At 38.1% G+C, this 19,959-nt stretch overlaps 1 protein-coding gene across 2 annotated transcripts in view; it reads right to left on the bottom strand.

Moving 5' to 3' along the window:
• Positions 1-8,420: 8,420 nt before the first annotated feature.
• The window catches only part of nt5c1aa (5'-nucleotidase, cytosolic IAa), a 32,980-nt gene continuing 21,441 nt past the window's right edge, over positions 8,421-19,959 (bottom strand). For both annotated transcript variants that reach the window (XM_065290877.2, XM_065290876.2), the window contains 3 exons: positions 19,339-19,461; positions 11,832-12,016; positions 8,421-9,856 (listed from right to left, as the gene is read on the bottom strand). In XM_065290877.2, the coding sequence (XP_065146949.1) occupies positions 9,518-9,856; positions 11,832-12,016; positions 19,339-19,461 (647 nt within the window). In that variant the 3' untranslated portion in view covers positions 8,421-9,517. The remainder of the gene's footprint in view (positions 9,857-11,831; positions 12,017-19,338; positions 19,462-19,959) is intronic.

The following is a 19,959-nucleotide window of genomic DNA, read 5'->3' as shown; positions in this document are numbered from 1 at the left end:
ATGAAATGTAACCATTGATTTTTTTGGATGCTATTAGTCACCAACAAAAATTCTCACAGACACAGTTACATTTGTGCTGTTGTAGTTTGGACGTGTTTATTATTATTCTGTAATATGGAAAAAATATAAATAATAAAAAAAAATGTAGGGGTTGTCCTCGGTATTTGAAAAATCCTGGCTACGGCCTTAATGACAGCAATGTGATCGCCGATGCGCTGGTAGAGAGAGAGAGAGAGAGAGAGAGAGAGAGACAAAGAAAAAGAGTGAGCACGGCCCTGTATAGAAGTGGATTGATATGTTATTTGAAGTCGGCTCGTAGAGGACAAAACACCTGATTAAACTATAACGTAGCTATTATACACATTTTTTCAGGATGTTCTTGCGACCGGTGGCAACTTGTCCACGACCCGGTGGTTGGGGACCTCTGCGGTAGTGGACTCAGTTTGCAAAACCATTGCGAAAGCGTGTGCACTGTTTATTTATTGTTTATGAATTTGTGGATATGGATTGAAAATCTGAGAGCACTGATTGTTTAATTGTGCGTATGGTTTATTAATCCGCGCGCACGATTTGTAACTTGAACAGTTCAATAATCCGAGTATGGTTTATAAACTGAGGTGAAGAATTACAAAAACGTGTCCGTTTCTCGTAGGCATAAGAAGATGGTAGATTGCCACCAATAAAATCTACAATCAACTTAGCTTTTGAGAAACGAAGCCAATAGCAGGCAGAAAGGCCCTATTTAATTTATATGGCATTTAAAAACCGTTTAGTATCCTGTCAATAACATAACCAAACAATACACTCTCTGTATGAGTGTATTACAGTTGTTCTACTAAAACTGAACATAAAAGCCAACATTCATCACTGCAGTGGATAAATCATCTTACATGTACAAAGTTTTGGCGAACACGTGCACCACCTGCTGGCCAGATCGATTAACAGCAGATGAGATTATACTCGGTACTCTACTGCTTTTCCTGCAGTTCCCGGATGTTACATGTTGAAATCTGTACGACTGAATTTTTGGACTTGAATTTTTGGACGCGAATTTAAATGGGCTGAAACTTGCCTGCTGAATATTTTACGTTGTATTTTTAAACAGACCGAATATTTTAAAGTGAAATCTAAAAGGTGAATGTGGACTTTTGAATTTTTAATACAGAAAATATACACGCATGTTGAATTTCAGCCCTTAAAAATGCAAAACCTAAAAATACAATGCATTAAAATTCAAGCACGGTTAATACAATGCATTTTTTTTCAGGTAGTACAATTCAACAGGCTGTTTTAATTCAAAAACATAAAAATACAATGCATTAAAATTCAAGTACGGTTAATACAATGCATTTTTTTCAGGTAGTACAATTCAACAGGCTATTTTAATTCAAAAACTTTTGTCATTATTTTTCTTCCATATCTTAGTATGGATAATTGTTTTTTATGTGGTTAATGTTCATACTACCAACTTTACCCTTTATTTATGATATGATATACACAACAACAATTTAAACAATCCCTATAACACACGGTACATCTATGTCTTACAGCCTCATATTCAGCATTAAATATTAAATATGGTGTTACTTTTTGACTCAGGTCTGTTGGTTCACAGCATGATTTTCCCTCATCTGTAGCAACAAACTGCTGACTCTCACTATCTGCCTAATGCTCATGAATTGTATTTTATATTTACACACAAATTTGCATTAATTTTGCAAATTAATATAAATATAGAGAATTAATAACATATGAGATTTTATGAATAAACAAGATGCATGCTCATTTTGTTTGAACATTGATCTTGTTTGAACTGCTATAAAAGACATTAAAAGGTATCTGAAATAACCGTTTTATAAAGTCAATAAACCGCCAAACAACTCACATTAGTTATTATAAATTCACTGTAAAGCACGACTTCTTAGTGCTTATTGATTTATATACTGTAGCAACAGTATGCTTTCTGATTAGACAGAGCGTCTTCATTCTGATTACTATCCAATGAAACATGAACAAAACTACTGTCCTTATTTAAACTTTATTATAGATTTGCATTTCATGATTGGTTGGACAGACTCCATTAATTGTCATCAAATGTCCCAGAAGGTGAATGCCACTAAAAGTCCCTTACACTGTCTGCACATACAATCAAAACAATTTCATTTAGTCAATATGTTGGAGTATAACAATAATTAACTCACTGGTGTGATTTTCTTTAATGAATTCCTGCAGCGGCTGATAGGGAATAATTATTGTTATTACTTCAATTTCCTCACTATTACCTCACTCACACAAAGGCAGATTCATTGGTTACAATCACAGGGGCAATGAGGGTATTGATTTCATACAGGATATTGAACAATAAACATATACAGCACATAACTGCAGCCTATCCAATAAGAGCTTATTTCTGCGGTCGTATGTATTTGCTAAAACACTGTTGTGAATACATAAAGACACATCAGCACCGGAAACGACTCACTTAACGTAACCGAAGTCATGCTGGAAGAGGAGGGTGCTGTATTGTTGCTGTAGTCATTTGGGAATGTGAGGTTTGGAAGAAAATATTTATTTTGTGCTGTTCCTACTTGAGTAAACAATTGCTATGCTGCTTATGTAAATGGGGTATGCAGATAAAGTAGGCACCAAATAAATCAGTTGTCTGTGATTATTCAGCTACAAATCTCACGTGAGATTTATGACAGGTGCAACTATAGGACTCCCAACATATGGGGGCAGTTGTAGCCAAATGGTTAGAGGGTTTGTGTGCGTGTGTTTGTGTACCTGGTAATAATAATGTTGTGGGGACAACAAATAAATTAAGTTGTCAAAATCTTAAAAAAATAGAAGGAAATCTCTGCTCTCAAACGCTGGGGGCGCTAAAACCACTCATGGGAAAACTGTCAGCCGTCTCTTTCTCAACTGTCAAACACAACTACAACCTGAATGGATGCTCGCGATTGTGAAAGAAGGAAAAGCGTTAAACGGTGTAACTCCACAATTGAGTTTGGGTGACAGACAGGACTTATAAATGCAAGCAATATAAAATTAATTTCTAGTCCAAAGCATGATGATCAAGTCAGCATCGGTCAGGAACCCCTCCTCCTTCTTTAGTTCACACCAGCGAGCGAATTGCCCAATATTGATCCTCGTCCTTCTTTTTATTCTGTAAATCTCCCATTTTCTCTTTCTAGAGACCCCGTCAGGCTATTGTAGACATGTCATTCAACCTATTTTAAGTCGATGTACCATCACAAGGGTCTTGAAAATATATTATGAAGGTAGAAAAACTACAAAGTGTCACTTAAAGTGCAAAAATGATCCAGAGACGGTTTTACATTTACGGTCCATTTACAACCTTGGCCTTTAGAATAAAATGATCTATTATTACCTTATTTGAAAGGGTCATGAATAATAATGTTGATCTCTGCTCTGATTGGCTGTTTCTCAGAGCAGCTCCTTCAGTAGCTCTGTGTAAACAGATCTTATGTTTGAGTCTCTATCAGATGAAGATACAGAGGAATAATCAATTGTTTGGAGACTGTTAATGGACGTTTCTGAGTGATAAGTTTGTGTTTTTTTTAGTATGCATATGCAAAATATATCTGTAATGCCAATAGTACAGCCTAAACATTAGCAGAAAGCATTAACTAGCATATGACGCTAATTTAGCAGTCACAACATAGTTTTTAGCATTGTAACAACATTGTACTTAATTTAATGTGTAATTTAATCTTGGAGATGAACATCTGGACTGTAACGTCACAGTCGGTGTTATGTTGAGACAGTTTTACAGCAGTCTTATGCATGCAAGTTTTACAATCGTGTTTGAGGCTCACAATATGTCATTACCATGTACAGAACTCTTTTATTCAACTATGCCTACATAAATACAGTTTTATATTCTATGGCACCTTTAACTACAGTAAAATGAGCCTATGCTGACCTGAGGTCATTTTTAAGTCAAAAACTCTGTGTGCTTCTTATAAAATAAGACTTATCAGAAACCGCATATTGCTTCAGACCAGAGCTTATCAGACCAGACACCATAAACTGACTATACAACATCAGGAAGGAAATAAAATGGTCTGAATTTATTTTCCTGACTGGATATAAACCCACTGTTCCTTGAGCAGCAAAACTTTTATGCACCACTATTGATTTACGGGCAGAATTGATGTCAATTTAAGCTTTATCACACACATAATCCTGTCTAAATGTCTCCAGCGTAGACACATTCATTTAAAGGTGTCAGAATAATAGATGAATTATTAAAGCATACTGTATAATACTACAGCAGTTTATTTGTTTTTAGTAAAGCATTACTTAGAGGTGCTTTGTAAAAAGCATAGTTCAAATCTACTTATCAATCATACAATATAGCCTAAAGCTTTATTAAAAGGCTATTTATAGAGGATTTTCATTGGTTTATGTAATGAAGACTTGATAAGAGAATACTACAGATGACACTGGTCTCTGATCAGTCACTATACAGGGTGGACAGTGATCATCTCATTTCTACAATAACCTGTCAGGGACACAGCTGCTTTTTAAGTTTCTTTGATAAACTGCAGCCGTGGTTTGGCAAAGCCTGAGTAATTCCCAGAAAGAACATTTATTTCATCTCTTTAAAACCTTTAAGAGTCCACATCAGTTGTTTCTTCAGATTATTAATATCACAGCAGCAACAAACTCATTTCTCTGTAATGAAGATCAGAGGTCACGTGCATTCTTTTTCAAACAAATGTCTCAATGCTGACCAATTTTGCATTAAACACTGAGCAAATCTGTGACATAACAAAGGGGAAAAAATGTTATGTCTTGAAAGAAATCCTTATACATAAATGCATAGACCTACATAAACTGACAAGTTCATAAGTTTTGTTTTCGGAATCAAATCAAGCTAACATTAACATTTTTGTTCTAAACTGCCATATCAAATGATTCAGAATAACATAAAGCAATGCTGCCACCTACTGTTGTACTGAGAAGGTGCATGACAGAAATACTGCAAATCAATGCTATACACATGTAGTATTAATTTTGAAAACTGTAAACGCTGAACAAGAAGTAGCATAATACACATTTTCTCTATACAGTAGTAAAACGATGCTGACAGTAAAACAGTTAGTTTATGACCATGTTGTACATACAGTAAGTGTTACCTATCCAGACCAGAGAACACCAGCAACACAGTCTCACACCCATGGCGTCAATATTTGACGACACTTGACCATGCGTCAATATGTTGACGCGGAGGGTATACCTTTCGCGTCACTTTTTGACGAACTGGGGACTTCAATACTATTAGGTACGCGAAATTAAACAGTTGTCAACTGACATTGGGGTTAGGGATAGGTTTGGGTAGGGATGTCATTATGTAAATCTAACCCTAAACCGACGCGAAAATGGTAGAAAATGGTAAGAAAATAGGAAAGAGAATTTCGCGTACCTGATAGTATTGAAGTCCCCAGTTCGTCAAAAAGTGACGCGAAAGGTATACCCTCCGCGTCAACATATTTGACACCAGATGGGTACAGTAAGTTAAATGAACAATCTGTAGAAATGATAAACACTCACTGCATTGCAAGCTCAGGCAGTTTAATGAAGCAAAAAAATATTAATTGCAATGAACAGCATTAAAATACATTCGGTAAAATGTTTTGTTTTGTAATCCGAAAATTGTTTAAAAACAATACAATTCCAATGAGCACAGTTTAATATCGACTTCAATATGGCATCGTTAAAAATATCATCACACACTACCACAGTATCACACTACATTACCAGACATAGCCTACAGAAACTGTCATGTGAGACAGAGGTATAGTAATAAATGTGATTTGCAAACATCTATTTGTGGTGGTCAATTTTGATTTTGTGGCAGACTGACAAATAAATGAATGTATGGGAAACCCTGCATTTCAATGACGCTCTCACGTGTATGATGTAACAGCAGTAGGCAGCGCAAATATAACAACACGCTTATGATCCCTCCCACTCTGAAGTGATACTAAACTCAATGGAAAAGCTGACCAAGCCAAAGTAAAGTAAGCTGACCCGACCCAAACTGTGGGGGAACTATGCAATGGAAAGCGCTATAAGATACCTGATTAGCAAGGCACCTTAACCCCAGTTGCTCCCCAGGTGCTGTAGGGGTTAGCTGCCCACTGCTCCAGGAGGTGTGTGTGTTTATGACTTGCACTTAAATGAGAGGTCACATTTTGATTATGAGTTGCATACTTGACAAACATGTCACACTTTCATTTTAAAAAACACTATTTCTTAACATAGCTTACATAGTGGAAACATAAGGACTCAACTCAGAATACCCACAGATCATTTATTATAGTATGTCCAAATCTCCCCTATTTTTGTGGGAGCAAAAATTAGCTGTTTTAATGTGTGTACCTTTAAGGGGCGAAAGTATTTCATGCATTATGACTTATTAACACAGTTAAGAGTTGTAATCCTCGTGCTAAACAAATTCAAAGTGTCAAAAAAGCAGTTGAGCGTGTAACAAGGATTTCTGTGCTGAACTCGCTCCTCTTTCCTACAAATTTTGGAAAGTTTTTCGAACATGGTTAACTATTGCATTATTACACGGCTATTTACCTCATAATTAAGGTAAGAAACATTCAATATTTTATTAACTATTTTTTAGGAGAAGAAAGCTTTATTTAGCTTCCCTAGTAACCCTGTCTTAAGACAACAGTGCATGCAGTTTGTTTTTCCAGGAGGGCAAGGTAATTGTGAATGGGTTAATGATTGTTCCCTGCATTTTGGAGACGATTGCTTTACAAACAAGGCTGCAGTTCGACATTGGATTTGCCAGTCATTGTGGTTCCCAGGAGTCGGAACCACATGCATTGATCTATATAAATGACTGGATTGCGCATGACGTCACAACTGTGAAGCCACCCCCCGCCATGTTGGTATACCCAAACATTCTATTAAATCAATGGACTTTATTAGATTTTAATGATAAAACATCACTTTACTAGTCTCTGTTTTTATATCTGAAGTCTCCCTGTATTACAACACAAACGTCCTAAGCATGTACATAGTTATTTACAGAAAGTTGTACATTTTGCTTTTTAAACAGTTATTATACATTCATCTTCATTACAGTATCAGATCAGCAGACAGACCGCAGCATATTTAGTATTAATGACAAACATGCTCATTCTGAAATCTAAATAAATAAAGAATTGTGCTTTGTACCTTTGTGCATGCAATAATTTGCTGGTTTTGTAATTATGTTACCTAAACTTATTCAGAGAAATAACCCCGACCATGCAGCTTAATGTCAAAAAAAACTTCCATGTCATTAACAGAATGCAGCAGACACACTCACCTTAAAGTTTTTTATAAATCCATTATCCTGCCCGATTAAACCATAAACATTGCAAATAACACCAGAATTAATTAATTTACGTACACATATTCTAAAAATGAACCTTGTGTGACTGATACGCTGTAAAGTGGGTGAAATGGAAGTCAATGACACCCTCTGCCAGTTGGGTATACCAATATGGCCGCTCAAACTCTGCGCTGGCTTCACCTCACGCTGTTACGTTAAGCGTTCTATGTGCAATCCAGTCAATTATATATTTATATAGATCAGTGGCGGTATGCAATCGACGCATAAGTACATATAATGTAAACAACACAAACATATAGCTGTGCTGTACTCATAACTCTTTATTTCTGTAAATCTAACAACGCGAAAGTCTCTTTGTACATATGAAGGAAGGAAATACTACTATACGTACTCAAGAATAACATGAGATTGGTAGATACTGTGTGTGTGAGAGCTGACCCGACCTGTGGAGTACTATGCAATGGAAAAGCGTCATAATGTGAGAAACAATGGTTTCTGCAGGACTGTCATTCAGCGGCTGCGGGCGGGGCTTTATCAGTGTGACATCACATTGGTAGGAAAATCAAATCAGCATGTCTAATGAGACTAATGGGGATGTAAAAAAAAATTTCATTGTAGGTTGATTGTTTTCACAACACATTATACAAGCCTTTATTAGAATTATTGTTTATACCCATTCTTACATTCTAATGGGACGCAAACCAAACCATCACATTCCTTTACCACCCTGTGACAAAGTTCATCCCACAATGGCTGCAGATCTCCAATGTGGTTAGGTTCCTTATCTAACATGCATTCAATCTGAAATATAACTTTTTTGCATTAATAATGTAAAACATTTATTTAAAAACCGTTTCTCATCTATTTTGCTTTACGGGGTGGTTGGTTTGAGCTTGACAGACCATGCCCAACATTTTTGGTGGCTACAAGGCTTAAATGTGACTTAATTTAATACAGCAGTACATTATTTATAGATAAAACAAGTTAGTGTGACAGGGTGGTAAGCCAAACTGAGGGACACACACAAATCATAAAATAGTTACAAAACAATAATGTTTATTTTGAATTTATCTTATTCAAACAGGGACACACATATGTGACCCTGGACCACAAAACAAGTCGTAAATAGCACCGGTATATCTGTAGAAAAGTTGAACACCAATTATGATTTTATGTAAGTTATGTTTGTAAAAACTACTTAAATGTCCTATGATAACTAAGCCCTAGTCCTGGATTCATCTAAACCAAAACATGTAAATTTGTAACGTATGTTTTTATTTATAGAAGCTCTAGACCAGGATAACCCATATGAACTTCTCTCTATACTCCAGATTCAATACTTTAAACAGAACACAAAAGGAATCAATGCAGTACAACTGTTTTCTGTCAAAAAATATATTATATGCAGATGAGAAAAACAGCAAGTGCAGGTAAGACGGAATAAACTAAATCTTTCACTATCAATGGCTTTCTTTATTAAAATGCTAAACATTATGGCTTTTTTGCAATGTTGCACATACAGACTAGCATCCTTCATAAATAACTACTTGCTTTACATCACTTTAGATCACATACAGAAATACTGCAGTTTCTTCTCACACAACACCATATACAGCAATAAACAAGAACACAATGACAGTCTATTGCTGAAGTAAACAGTGTGGTTAAAGCCCACACTGTGTAAACAGATGATACACAAATGCAAATACACAAACAAGAGTATCTTCATTTTTTCACGTTTTAAATGATTAACCAGCTGAAGGAAACTCATAATGGCTTACAAAAGTAGCAGCACACATGCAGATTTATCAATCCGGTGTATTTCCACTATTAAAATGGACCTGTAAGCAGATAATGCTTAGATGAGAACCTGACCTTTCATTACAGTGAAGCACAGACCTCATCTGCCATTTTCATTACGTACAGAAATATGAATAATGCTGTAAGAAGAGGGCTGGGTTGAATATTCAGCTGCATATAAAGTCATGTGTGACCTTGTGTAAGCCACATGAAAATAAGGCCAAGAGAGTACAGACAGATCTGTCACCATCCAAAGTCTGCACATTTGACTTACAAAGTACTGTCTGTATCTTAAATCTTGCATTTCTCTGTTTTTATTTTGCTGAGCTTTGTTTATTTTTTGTTTGTGTATTTCTGTGCAATCCCATAGGGCACATGGGCGGCGATGGCACCCATCTCTGCAGCACCTTCCACGTGAAACATCTGATCATCGAAGTAGATGTGGGGACGGATTTTCTCTAACATGGGGCCTTTGGGTGCCCCGGCCAGGAAAAGTGCCTCGTCTATCTCCAATCCCCAGGCACGGAGAGTCTTTAAGGCACGGATGCCTGAGCTGGCTGCGCTGCGGGCGGTCACGAGGTAAGTACGGATGGGACAGTCCAGACGGTGGCCTTTAGCGTAGAATTTCTTCTGAAGCTTTCCAAGCAACTCCAGGAAACCTTTGAGTGGGCCCTGTGAACCAGAGACATACATTACATAAAGTAGATATTATAACATCTGCTAGATGGATTGTCAGTTTCAATGTTGAAAATTTCACTTTATCTCTGATAATTTAAAGTCACCATAAACGGAAGTAACGATTGTCTTATTTTCCCGTGGTGACGTATATATCTGAGTGAAACACTTAAAACTGCTGCGGTTACTCCTGTTTTAAAAAGCAAAACGCTGATGTGAAACATTTATCAAATTATCGCCCAATCTCATATCTCCCATTTCTGGCTAAATCTTGGAAGGGGTGGTTGCGGCCCAATTAACAAACACTTAATTGAAAACAATCTATTTGTGCCTCATCAATCTGGATTTCAAATATTACATAGCACAGAGATTGCATTGGTGAAAGTCACTAACGACTTTCTAATGGCCTTCAAATCAGGCTCCACGTCAATTCTTATTCCCTTGGATCTCACTTCGGCCTTGACACTATTGACCATGCTCTACTACTCAATCGCCTTGAACAGTCTCGGTTTATCCGAGACTGTTTTTGACTGGTTCAAGTCTTATTTCACTGACAGCAGTCAATTTATTTTTATGGGTAGTCATAGGTCCAAAGTCGGCTTTTTTCATACTGGTGTTCCACAAGGGTCAGTATTGGGTCCCTTACTTTTTAGTATGTACGTCTATCCACTTGGTCAATTACTACGATCTCTCAACCTCAATCACTTTTATGCTGATAAAACACAGATCCTCCCCCAGATTCATACGGGTCAGCAAGTGAACGTTGTGCATCTATCTATCTGCATTGCTGAGATAAAGACTTGGATGTCCAATAATTTTATATCGCTAAACAGCTCTAAAACAGAAATTATGCTCATTGGATCTGCACATCAACTGCGAAAGGTTGGGTCTCCTACCCTGTTTGTTGATGGTGCCACCTTGGAGTTTAAGAGCAAATTAAAAAATCTTGGTGTCATATTTGATGCCACTCTGTCATTTGAGCCTTTTGTGCAGAATACAGTTAAGACATCATTTTTTCACCTTAGAAATATAGCTCGGCTACGTCCTATGCTGTCTTTCAAGGTTGCTTAAGTTGATTAACTCTTTTGTCTCTTCATGCATTGACTACTGTAATGGTCTTCTAGCTGGGGTATCTAAATCATCATTGGATAAACTGCAATATTTACAAAATTCAGCTGCTAGAGTCTTGTCTGGGGTCAGGGCTGGGGACCATATAAATCCTGTCTTGGAGTCACTGTACTGGCTACCTGTTAGGTACCGTATTGATTTTAAAATGTTGGCATATAAATCTCTGCACAATCTGGCACCTCAGTACCTGACTGATCTATTAATGCCTTACACACCACGTCGCATCTGCGCTCCTCTCAGAGTGGTCTCTTGGTTGTTCCTAAGACACGGCTCCATACTAGAGGTGATCGAGCATTTTCTGTCTATGCTCCCAAGCTCTGGAATTCTCTCCCGGCCGACATCAGAGAATAAATACATTAGTGACTTTTAAATCTCTTCTCAAAACATCCTATTTTAGAATTGCTTTTCCTTGATTTTAATTCTTTTTGTGTTTATTTTTTGTAATTTTACTGTGTTATTTGTCTGTTGTTATGCTTGTATGTAAACCGCTTTGAGAAAGCAACTTTTAAAGGCGCTATACAAAATAAATGTATTATTATTATTATTATTATTATATGACTGAATGTAAAGAAAGGTCATTTTGAGGGAGGGGAGGAGATTTGTGTATTTGATAAAAAATTATAAGGGCACATGAATTTAAAAAAAAATGAAGCTCACAGATAAGTCATTTGAAAAAAAAAGAACAATATTCGAAAAATAATTACAGTTTTTCATTGCAATGACACTTGCAAAATAAAGTTCCAAAATAATGACTATTTTTGACCTATGACGTGACCTTTAAACAGGATTTTTGCATTTCATAATATGCAGCACAAATCGGTAGCAATAAAAGTCAGGTGCGTACATGATCTAACAAAGTGTTTTCATTTTCCCTCTCGTGTTCGAAGAACTTGTCCAGACCATGAGCTTTAAAAATCCGCTCAGACTCATCAGAGAAGAGCACAGCATCACCATCAAATGCCACTTTCAGCTGCGTCTCTGATACTTCCATCTGTTTATCTGGCATGAACATGGTGGCTGCTGCAATGCCTGGGAGAAAACACACAAGGTTAGTCTTTGCTTTCATCCCATGCAGGGGACACACATACTGATAAAAACACGTATAGCTGGATTGCACAGGTTGCTTTGGATAAAAGAGTCTGTCAAATCCATAGATGTAAATGTAATGTAAACCTTAAAAGCTAAATAATGAAGCAGCAGTAAACTGTTTTGTTAACATCAGCACTGAAAAAAAATGCTGCAAATGCGCAGCTCACACGTATGCATTGTGTAAAAACGGACTTTGCAGCTACGTGTCTAAAACTGCCGAACGCAGCATCCATGTAGGCCTACATATAAATCTATGGTCTGAACTGTATTCACAGATCTGTGTAGACTCTAAGAGTGTATAGTTACTTTCAAGCTGTTTAAAAGGATAAAGCAATTACTGTCACTTTGACAGATGAGTTTTCACTGAAGTGGCGGCCAGTGACTTATTTTCCGAGAGCGCACAATGCAAAGCTCTTCAAAACATGCATTTAGCCAGTCATGTGTGTGGCTCGTCATGTCAAATAGTTATGTGTATGTGAACCTATGTGCATTACGCATCATGTCAAAATACGTGCCTTCTGCAGACACTTATAAGGGGTTTATGAAAAGAGACGCTTAATCTCATGTGTAATCAGAGTGCGAGAGTCTCATAAACCCTTTTGATGCGTGTGCAGCAGGCACGTATTTTGACATGACACATGATGCACATGGTTCACATGACGCAACGAACACATATTTTGACATGACGAGCCACACATGACACTCTGAACAGTTATTTTGAAGTCACCAGCCGCCACAAATTATTGAACAAAGGGGGACTTTAACTCTTATAATTTGCTAGAATTTATTAAAAGGTTTAATAGGGATGCAAGTAAAGATTTGCAAAAAATCTTTGAATCGGGGGATTCTAGATAACTTCTTAGAACGGGTTTAAAAAAACATTATAGAACATTAGAATTTTTATGTTTCCTCTTAAGTATGTTTTCTTGAGTAATTAAGTCACACATAATTTCACAATAAATTTATAAAACAACAGATTTTGTGTCTAGTTAAGAAGAACACATTAAAGAACAAGTTCGGTATTTTACACTTAACGACGCACACTAGCTCTGGGGCCGGAAAGACGTCAGTTTTTTTTAACACTGCTAACAATATATATATAGCCTACTGTCTACAAACAACAATAATATTAACATTACTATACATTGTTTAAAAGGTCTACGGGTTTAGCATCAGTGTATGATCTCTGTTTTGAGATACAGATGCTCTAGCATCATAAATATAGTATTTTGTTACAGAAGTCCAGATGGCAACATGCAAAATATAAACAGGACTTTTTAGACTTGTGGCTTTGGCATCATTTAGGTATGTGACAAAATGACGTAATACGCATGAGCGCTTTGTTCCCACGGCTGTGTTCCCAGCAGGTATTCAGGGCCAGACGGGTTGGTGACTTAGGAAATCTGTCATATCTTTGCTTTGTGAATACCTCTAAAGCCCACTTCAGCCTCTCTAACTTTTTAAATTTTATCTTAAAAAAATTTTGGAAAACGAAGCTCAAAGTGTCTTCTATCTAATGATACCAAAGTTATGCTTGTACTATAAATGTTTTAGTAAAAACAGCCCTTTTAGTGAAAGTAGGTCTTTTCATGGTTTGGGCCAGAGTGGGGGTGCTTTTCAAGAGGTTAAAGCCCTGTTTTCAGATTGTTTATGATGAAATAGAACGGTTTTGACTGAAATTTCGACATTTGCGGCTGCCCTGAGAATTTTCGCGTGTTTGTGTTTCAGCTCAGACCTCTACAATGGGTTTAATGGTGCACTGGAACAATCCTTCCTAAAATGCATTAAACATTCGTTTAAAAAGACGTGAAACTCACAGAGTGGTCAGGGTGTTCACTGATATGCTCACACAAAAATCGCTGCAAAAGATGCTTTCCAACAGGTGTTTTACCATTTGTTGTAAACTTGTGGACCTATTTTTCCGAATGTGAAATTTTTTATTCCACAGCACACCTAATACAAGTCAATGGATTTGGACAAAAACTATGATAAACCTGTTGGAAAACATCTTTTGCAGCGATTTTTGTGTGAGCATATCAGTGAACACCCTGACCACTCTGTGAGTTTCACGTCTTTTTAAACGAATGTTTAATGCATTTTAGGAAGGATTGTTCCTGTGGACCTATGCAGCCATTGTAGAGGTGGGGGCTGATACAACAAACACCCCAAAATTCTCGGGCCAGCATCATATGTCCAAATTTCAGTCAAAACCGTTCTATTTCATCATAAACAATCTGAAAACAGGGCTTTAAGTGTAAAATACTGAACTTGTCATTTAAGGGCCAAATTTACTAACAGTGATCCCAGAGTACTGCCCTCTCTTCAACTGAGATAGATGTACCAGCAGAGATTGAGGTGATGGGGTGGAGAAGGGATGCTGCAAAAACTGTCACAGGACAGAGGTTCACGAGTTCACACTTACAAATAAGTCAGATAGAGTTATTGGAATGGGTATTTGGCGTGCTGTTAGAGGAGAGGGCTCAGAACCCAGAACACTCCCCCAAAAGATTGCAAAACTAGCAATGGACAGCAGATGTGAATTGTGTAGGTGTCCCCAAAAACTTGAGGGATGTGAAGTGGAAGGTAAACGAGGCTCCTGTGGGAGCGTATAGGAAACATCACTGCTGTGGCAGTGGAGAAATTCTGGAAAGCAGGGCTCCTGCGGAAGCAGAGGAAACAGCATTGCTGCGGTGGTGGAGAAATTGTGAAAAGCAAGGAACCCTGCTTTTCACAATTCACGAGCAGAGGAAAAATCACTGCTGTGGCAGGTGAGATGCTGTAAAGCAGGGCTCCTGCGGAAGCAGAGGAAACAGCACCACTGGGGTGGTGGAGAAATTGTGAAAAGCAGGGTTCCTGCGGGAGCAGAGGAAACATCACTACTGTGGCAGTGGAGAAAATAAAGGAAAGCGGGGCTCCTGCAGGACCAGAGGAAACAACACTGCTGTGGCAGTGGAGATTGTGAAAAGCAGGGCTCCTGCGGGTGCAGAGGAAACAACACTTCTGTGGCAGTGGGTCTGATGTAGATCTAGCCTGGGGTTTCTGGAGTGTAGGTAGGCTAGGAAGGTCTGATAGTTGTTTCTTTCCTGAGAATTTTCGGGTAGTCACTCGGATTGTTTATCAGAAACATTTGAAAGGTGGGGTGTTTAAGGGACCGATTACAAAAACAGATTTGAAGAGAAATTTGACAAATAATGTTTAACATTTTTTATTTTCAGACCTTTTGACGGGGCAAATGATGCGGGCATGAGCACTGCCACAATAGTTACAAATGTGCATGTATCGGCAGTGTTGTCTTGTGCAATGTCCTGTGTTGAAGTTATTACAAACTTGGTTAGTGGAATTGTAGGCACGATTCTTTTTTGAGCTTGAGGAGTTAAAGTTGGTGTTTGCTGTGGGCGGGATGTAGCTGGTTGATTTTGTTTGAGGTGAGTTTGGGCATGGGGGAATTGAAGGGTTAATGAGAGGACAGGTTCTAGAGGAATGAGCGGATGATCTGCAGGCCGTGAATGTGATGTTACAACATCCTAGAAAGACTCTGTTGTGGGGATCCAGGTATATTGCGCCCCAGTACGGGTTCCAGTTTCATTGGTAAACACTGACGGCGAATTTGGCTGAAACAAGCTTGTGGTAGGTGTAGAAATGGGTGCCTCAGTAAATAAAGCGAGTTCTACGATAATTGCGAGATAATCTTTTATTTCCCATCTTCTTTGGGGTAAGGCAAAGAAAATGTTTTTGATGTAGCGGTTTAAAGCAATTGAAAACTTAAAGCAAAAAAAAAGTGCACGTGATGGGTTATGTGGTGAGTTTTTAAAATCTGGCTGCTTAATGCGGGAGGAGGAAGCAGAGATAGCAGGGGGAAAAATCTAGATCCGCCCTGTAAGTATCTTTGCTCTAATGTTGGTTGCGACATGTTTTTAGGGCTGTAGCGTTTGGTAGTAGAGGCATCGACGTTGCAGAGAATGAGGTGTAAAGAGGCAGGTACCATTTGCGAAGGAAGCCTTGATTCAATGCCTGGGGCTTGAGAGTTGAAAAGAGCAGGAGGGGGAAGCTGGGAAAATGGTAGGGGCATCTGGGCCTGCGCTGCTAACAGAGGCAGCCTCGGACAGGGTAAGAAGGCTTAAAAAATAGATAGAAAAGCTTGGGACGGCAGAAATTTTCTTGGAAAAAAAGATATCGATGTTGTCTTAAGCTAACTACTGTCCATTTCTCTATAGCAGGGATTGCCGGATGTGCTAAAGCGTAGGATGATGCTGGGGAAGATGGTGGATGTCTTGATGGTGGAGGTGAGGGTGATCTTTGGTTCGTTGGTCGAGGTGCTGAGGCTTTCAGTGTGACAGCTTGAGCATGAGTGCTCTTTGCTGTGGCGGAAAGCAGCATTGATGCTTGGACCACATCCTGGGTGATTAGGGATATGTCATCAAATGAAGAAAATTGTTTCTCGGACATTGTTGTTTTTCCTGTACGTTGTGGCAATGGACAAACCGAATGCCGAAACTATCAAGGAACATGGGTGAGTCTTTTACCAGTCTAATTAAGTTTCCATTAATGCTGATCAGGTGGACACCTGATTGCTGACAGCTGGTCACAATTACAAGATGATTAGGTAGATTCCTTGAACGTGTTCCTCTCAAACTTTGTTAACATCATATAGGGATGCTATAGACCTCTCAATGCTGATTGGTTGGATTACATGACCATGCTTCTCCCGAACTTAGTTAAATAAACTTCATTAAGTTGTTAAAATATTATTCATTTTCAATTCCACCATTTCAAAAATTCATCACCTCAAGTTTGAGGTGGAACTCTGCATACTCTGTCCTCCCTTATCCCTCCCCCCATTTCCAGCCCTGAAAAAAGCTAGAAAGATATTTTTAATAGATTTAATAAATTAAAACACCCCCGTTTTTCAATATTTTACTATGTTCTTACCTCAACTGTTTTCAATGCTTGCCATTCATCATTGCACGGCGCATTGTGAATGTGTCAGCATTTAGCCTAGCCCCATTCATTCCTTAGGATCCAAACAGGGATGAATTTAAAAGCCACCAAACACTTCTATGTTTTCCCTATTTAAAGACTGTGAGTAGTTACACAAGTACGTATGATGGCACAAAATAAAACGATTTTTAAGTTGTAAAAAAATAAGAACTATATTGTATGGCGGAAGAGCACTTAGTTTGCAGCACTTCGACCTTGGAGTGCAGTAACATCATCACTCCCCCTCTCACTAAATTTGAGCGAGAGGGGGGAGTTCACAGGAGTGATGATGTTACTGCATCAGAGGTCAAAGTGCTGGAAACTAAGTGCTCTTCAGCCATACAATATAGTTCTCATTTTCCAACTTTGCTGAAGTTCAGAAACATGGACGTATACAATGTGACACTGAGCTTGGTTTGCGTCGCACCTAATTTATCGAGAAACATAGCACACAAATGCACAACAAACTCATCGGAAAAGACACAACGTGCTCCCAGGCAAAATGGCATTATCAAAGAGTGTCATTTTCACGGACAAAAAAAGACTAAATTTGATGCCAGATATACTTGGGCGGTTGTTAATATACCTGGGAGGCCCATCCAAGTAAACTTAAGGTGTGGAAAACACCTTCTGATTGGTCTAATTTGGACAATCTAAGCATGCAACATAGAAATGATAGACATGTAAAATAAATGTAAGTTATTGCAACTCTTTGCGATATGGATATCGCATATACATCCATCGCGATAACAATAAGTTTATGACAGGGACGGATTGGCAATCTGTGCGTTCTGGAAAAGTCCAGAACGGCCGTTCCACGGAGGGCCGTTGCCCGGGCGACGGCAAAAAAGTCTAATAATGCAATATGAACAGCCAACAGCAGAGGCACTAATAGGATCACTTATATGCTGCTACTTGTAAAAAAAAACAAGGAAGAAGAGTCGGCCTACTAGCCGTGATTGGTCCACGGATTCCCGGAATTCGCGAGCGTCCATATGGTCTATATGTTCGCGAGCCTGCCCTGAGCATCCACAGCCTGGTCATGATGAGGGACAGACCGAGTTAACTTCACATCAGCAAGAGCTAAGTGCCAGTAGTAGCAGGACACGTGACATTATTATAATATAATATACACAATATAAATAAAACTTGCGTGAAAATTAATGTAATGCGCAACTACTGTTGGAGAGAGACGTGATGTGAGTGTGTCGCGCGCGCATTTGTATGTGTGTGTATGAGAGAGAGAGAGAGAGAGAGAGAGAGGGAGAGGCGCGGGCGCGATTGAACAGGGGAAATGTAAAAACAATACATAATCCGTCATTTTGTTCATATGGGACATCATTCAAACTGCAAAGTGTTTGCTTAATGTTTTGTTTTAATGCGACTGCACAAAAATATGTGCTTTTGTCAAACTGTAAACTCTTGTCAAACTGTAACTTACAACTGTCATCTAACCAAAATCACACACACCAAAGCAAAAAATATTCATCCAACCCCATTTAAAAACAGTCTGTGGGTGGACATTCATCGTATTGCATTGGTTTTCATTTCTTTCATTGACTTTATTTTATAAGATAGGTTGTAGTGAGCTCACATTTTCTGGTACAATGAAGACTAAACGGATGCTATGACTCTAAACGTGCTAATATACAAGACAGGGGGCTAAATAGTTGACCAAATATTAGTTTAATCAAAAAAATCCTACATGTAGCTTGCACTGTCTGTCTGAGTGCAGTTTTTCCTTGTCTTTTTTGTGTTTAGTATTGTGGAATTGACAAAGACCTGGTGGTTGTTTGTGAAAGCTTTACAGACAATATTAATAGGGCCTAGCCATTTCATTATTTCACAGCCTTATTATACATCAAAGTGTAATATGACATTGACAAAATATTAAATAACCTTGTCTGATAGTCTGACAGTGTTGTGGCAGTATCAGGACATCCTTGTGTCTGTTGCGAAAGGCCAGATGATGGGCCTATTTTTGAAAAAGTCCAGGGCTGGTTTTTAGCCCCAGTCCGTCCCTGGTTTATGATAATATTGAGCAACCCTACTATGCAATTCAGCCCCATATGTGAATTTTGTTTAATTAAAATCTAGTTAATTTTTTTTATTTGTTCCATTTCATTTAAAGGCAGTAATATCCTAAAGATATTATATTAATGAGCATGATTTTAAGAGTCTCCTTTCTGTGCCAACTGCAAACAAGCAGATCGCTTCTGATGCTGTTAGTAAAATGACATACATGACATTTAAGAAATCAGTAAATAATGTGAGCATGTGCTAACCTTCAGCAAGAGCCTCCTGCACCTTTTGAGCATCAGCTGACAGGTATAAGTTTGTTTGCCAGGCTTTCAGGTACCCAATGGGACTGCTGCCTCCTGTCATGCAGAAGCGTTCAATGAACAGATCTGAGAACAAGAGAAAACGATTCACATGAGTCCCAGCCAGAGACGCTTTAGAGTCTAGACACTACAGGTTTGTTAGTTGTGGACAACATAGATATCAAATGGATAAAAAATCAATTTGATGTTTAATGTCAAATGTCAAATGTCAAATTTATTTATATAGCACCATTTCTACAACACAGGTTGACCAATGTGCTTTACAACAGATACACCAAACACTCGCACAATTAGAGAAAAAAACAAAAAACAAACTCAAAATAAAGTAAAAACACATCAACCGTAATGTAAAAATATTTAAAAATAATAAAATATGTAAAATAAAATGTATAAAATATAAAACAAGATAAAAGAAAAGACAGAGTACCTCAACCAGATATAAAAGCTTTATCAAACAAGTATGTTTTTAATCGTGACTTAAAATTTGCCACAGAGGGAGCCAGTCTAATAGAGATGGGCAACTTGTTCCAAAGTCTTGGAGCGATTGATGTAAAAGCACGATCG

Source organism: Paramisgurnus dabryanus, chromosome 19, assembly GCF_030506205.2.
Source record: "Paramisgurnus dabryanus chromosome 19, PD_genome_1.1, whole genome shotgun sequence".
NCBI classification, from domain to species: domain Eukaryota; kingdom Metazoa; phylum Chordata; class Actinopteri; order Cypriniformes; family Cobitidae; genus Paramisgurnus; species Paramisgurnus dabryanus.
This window is presented reverse-complemented; position numbering and strand designations above follow the sequence as displayed.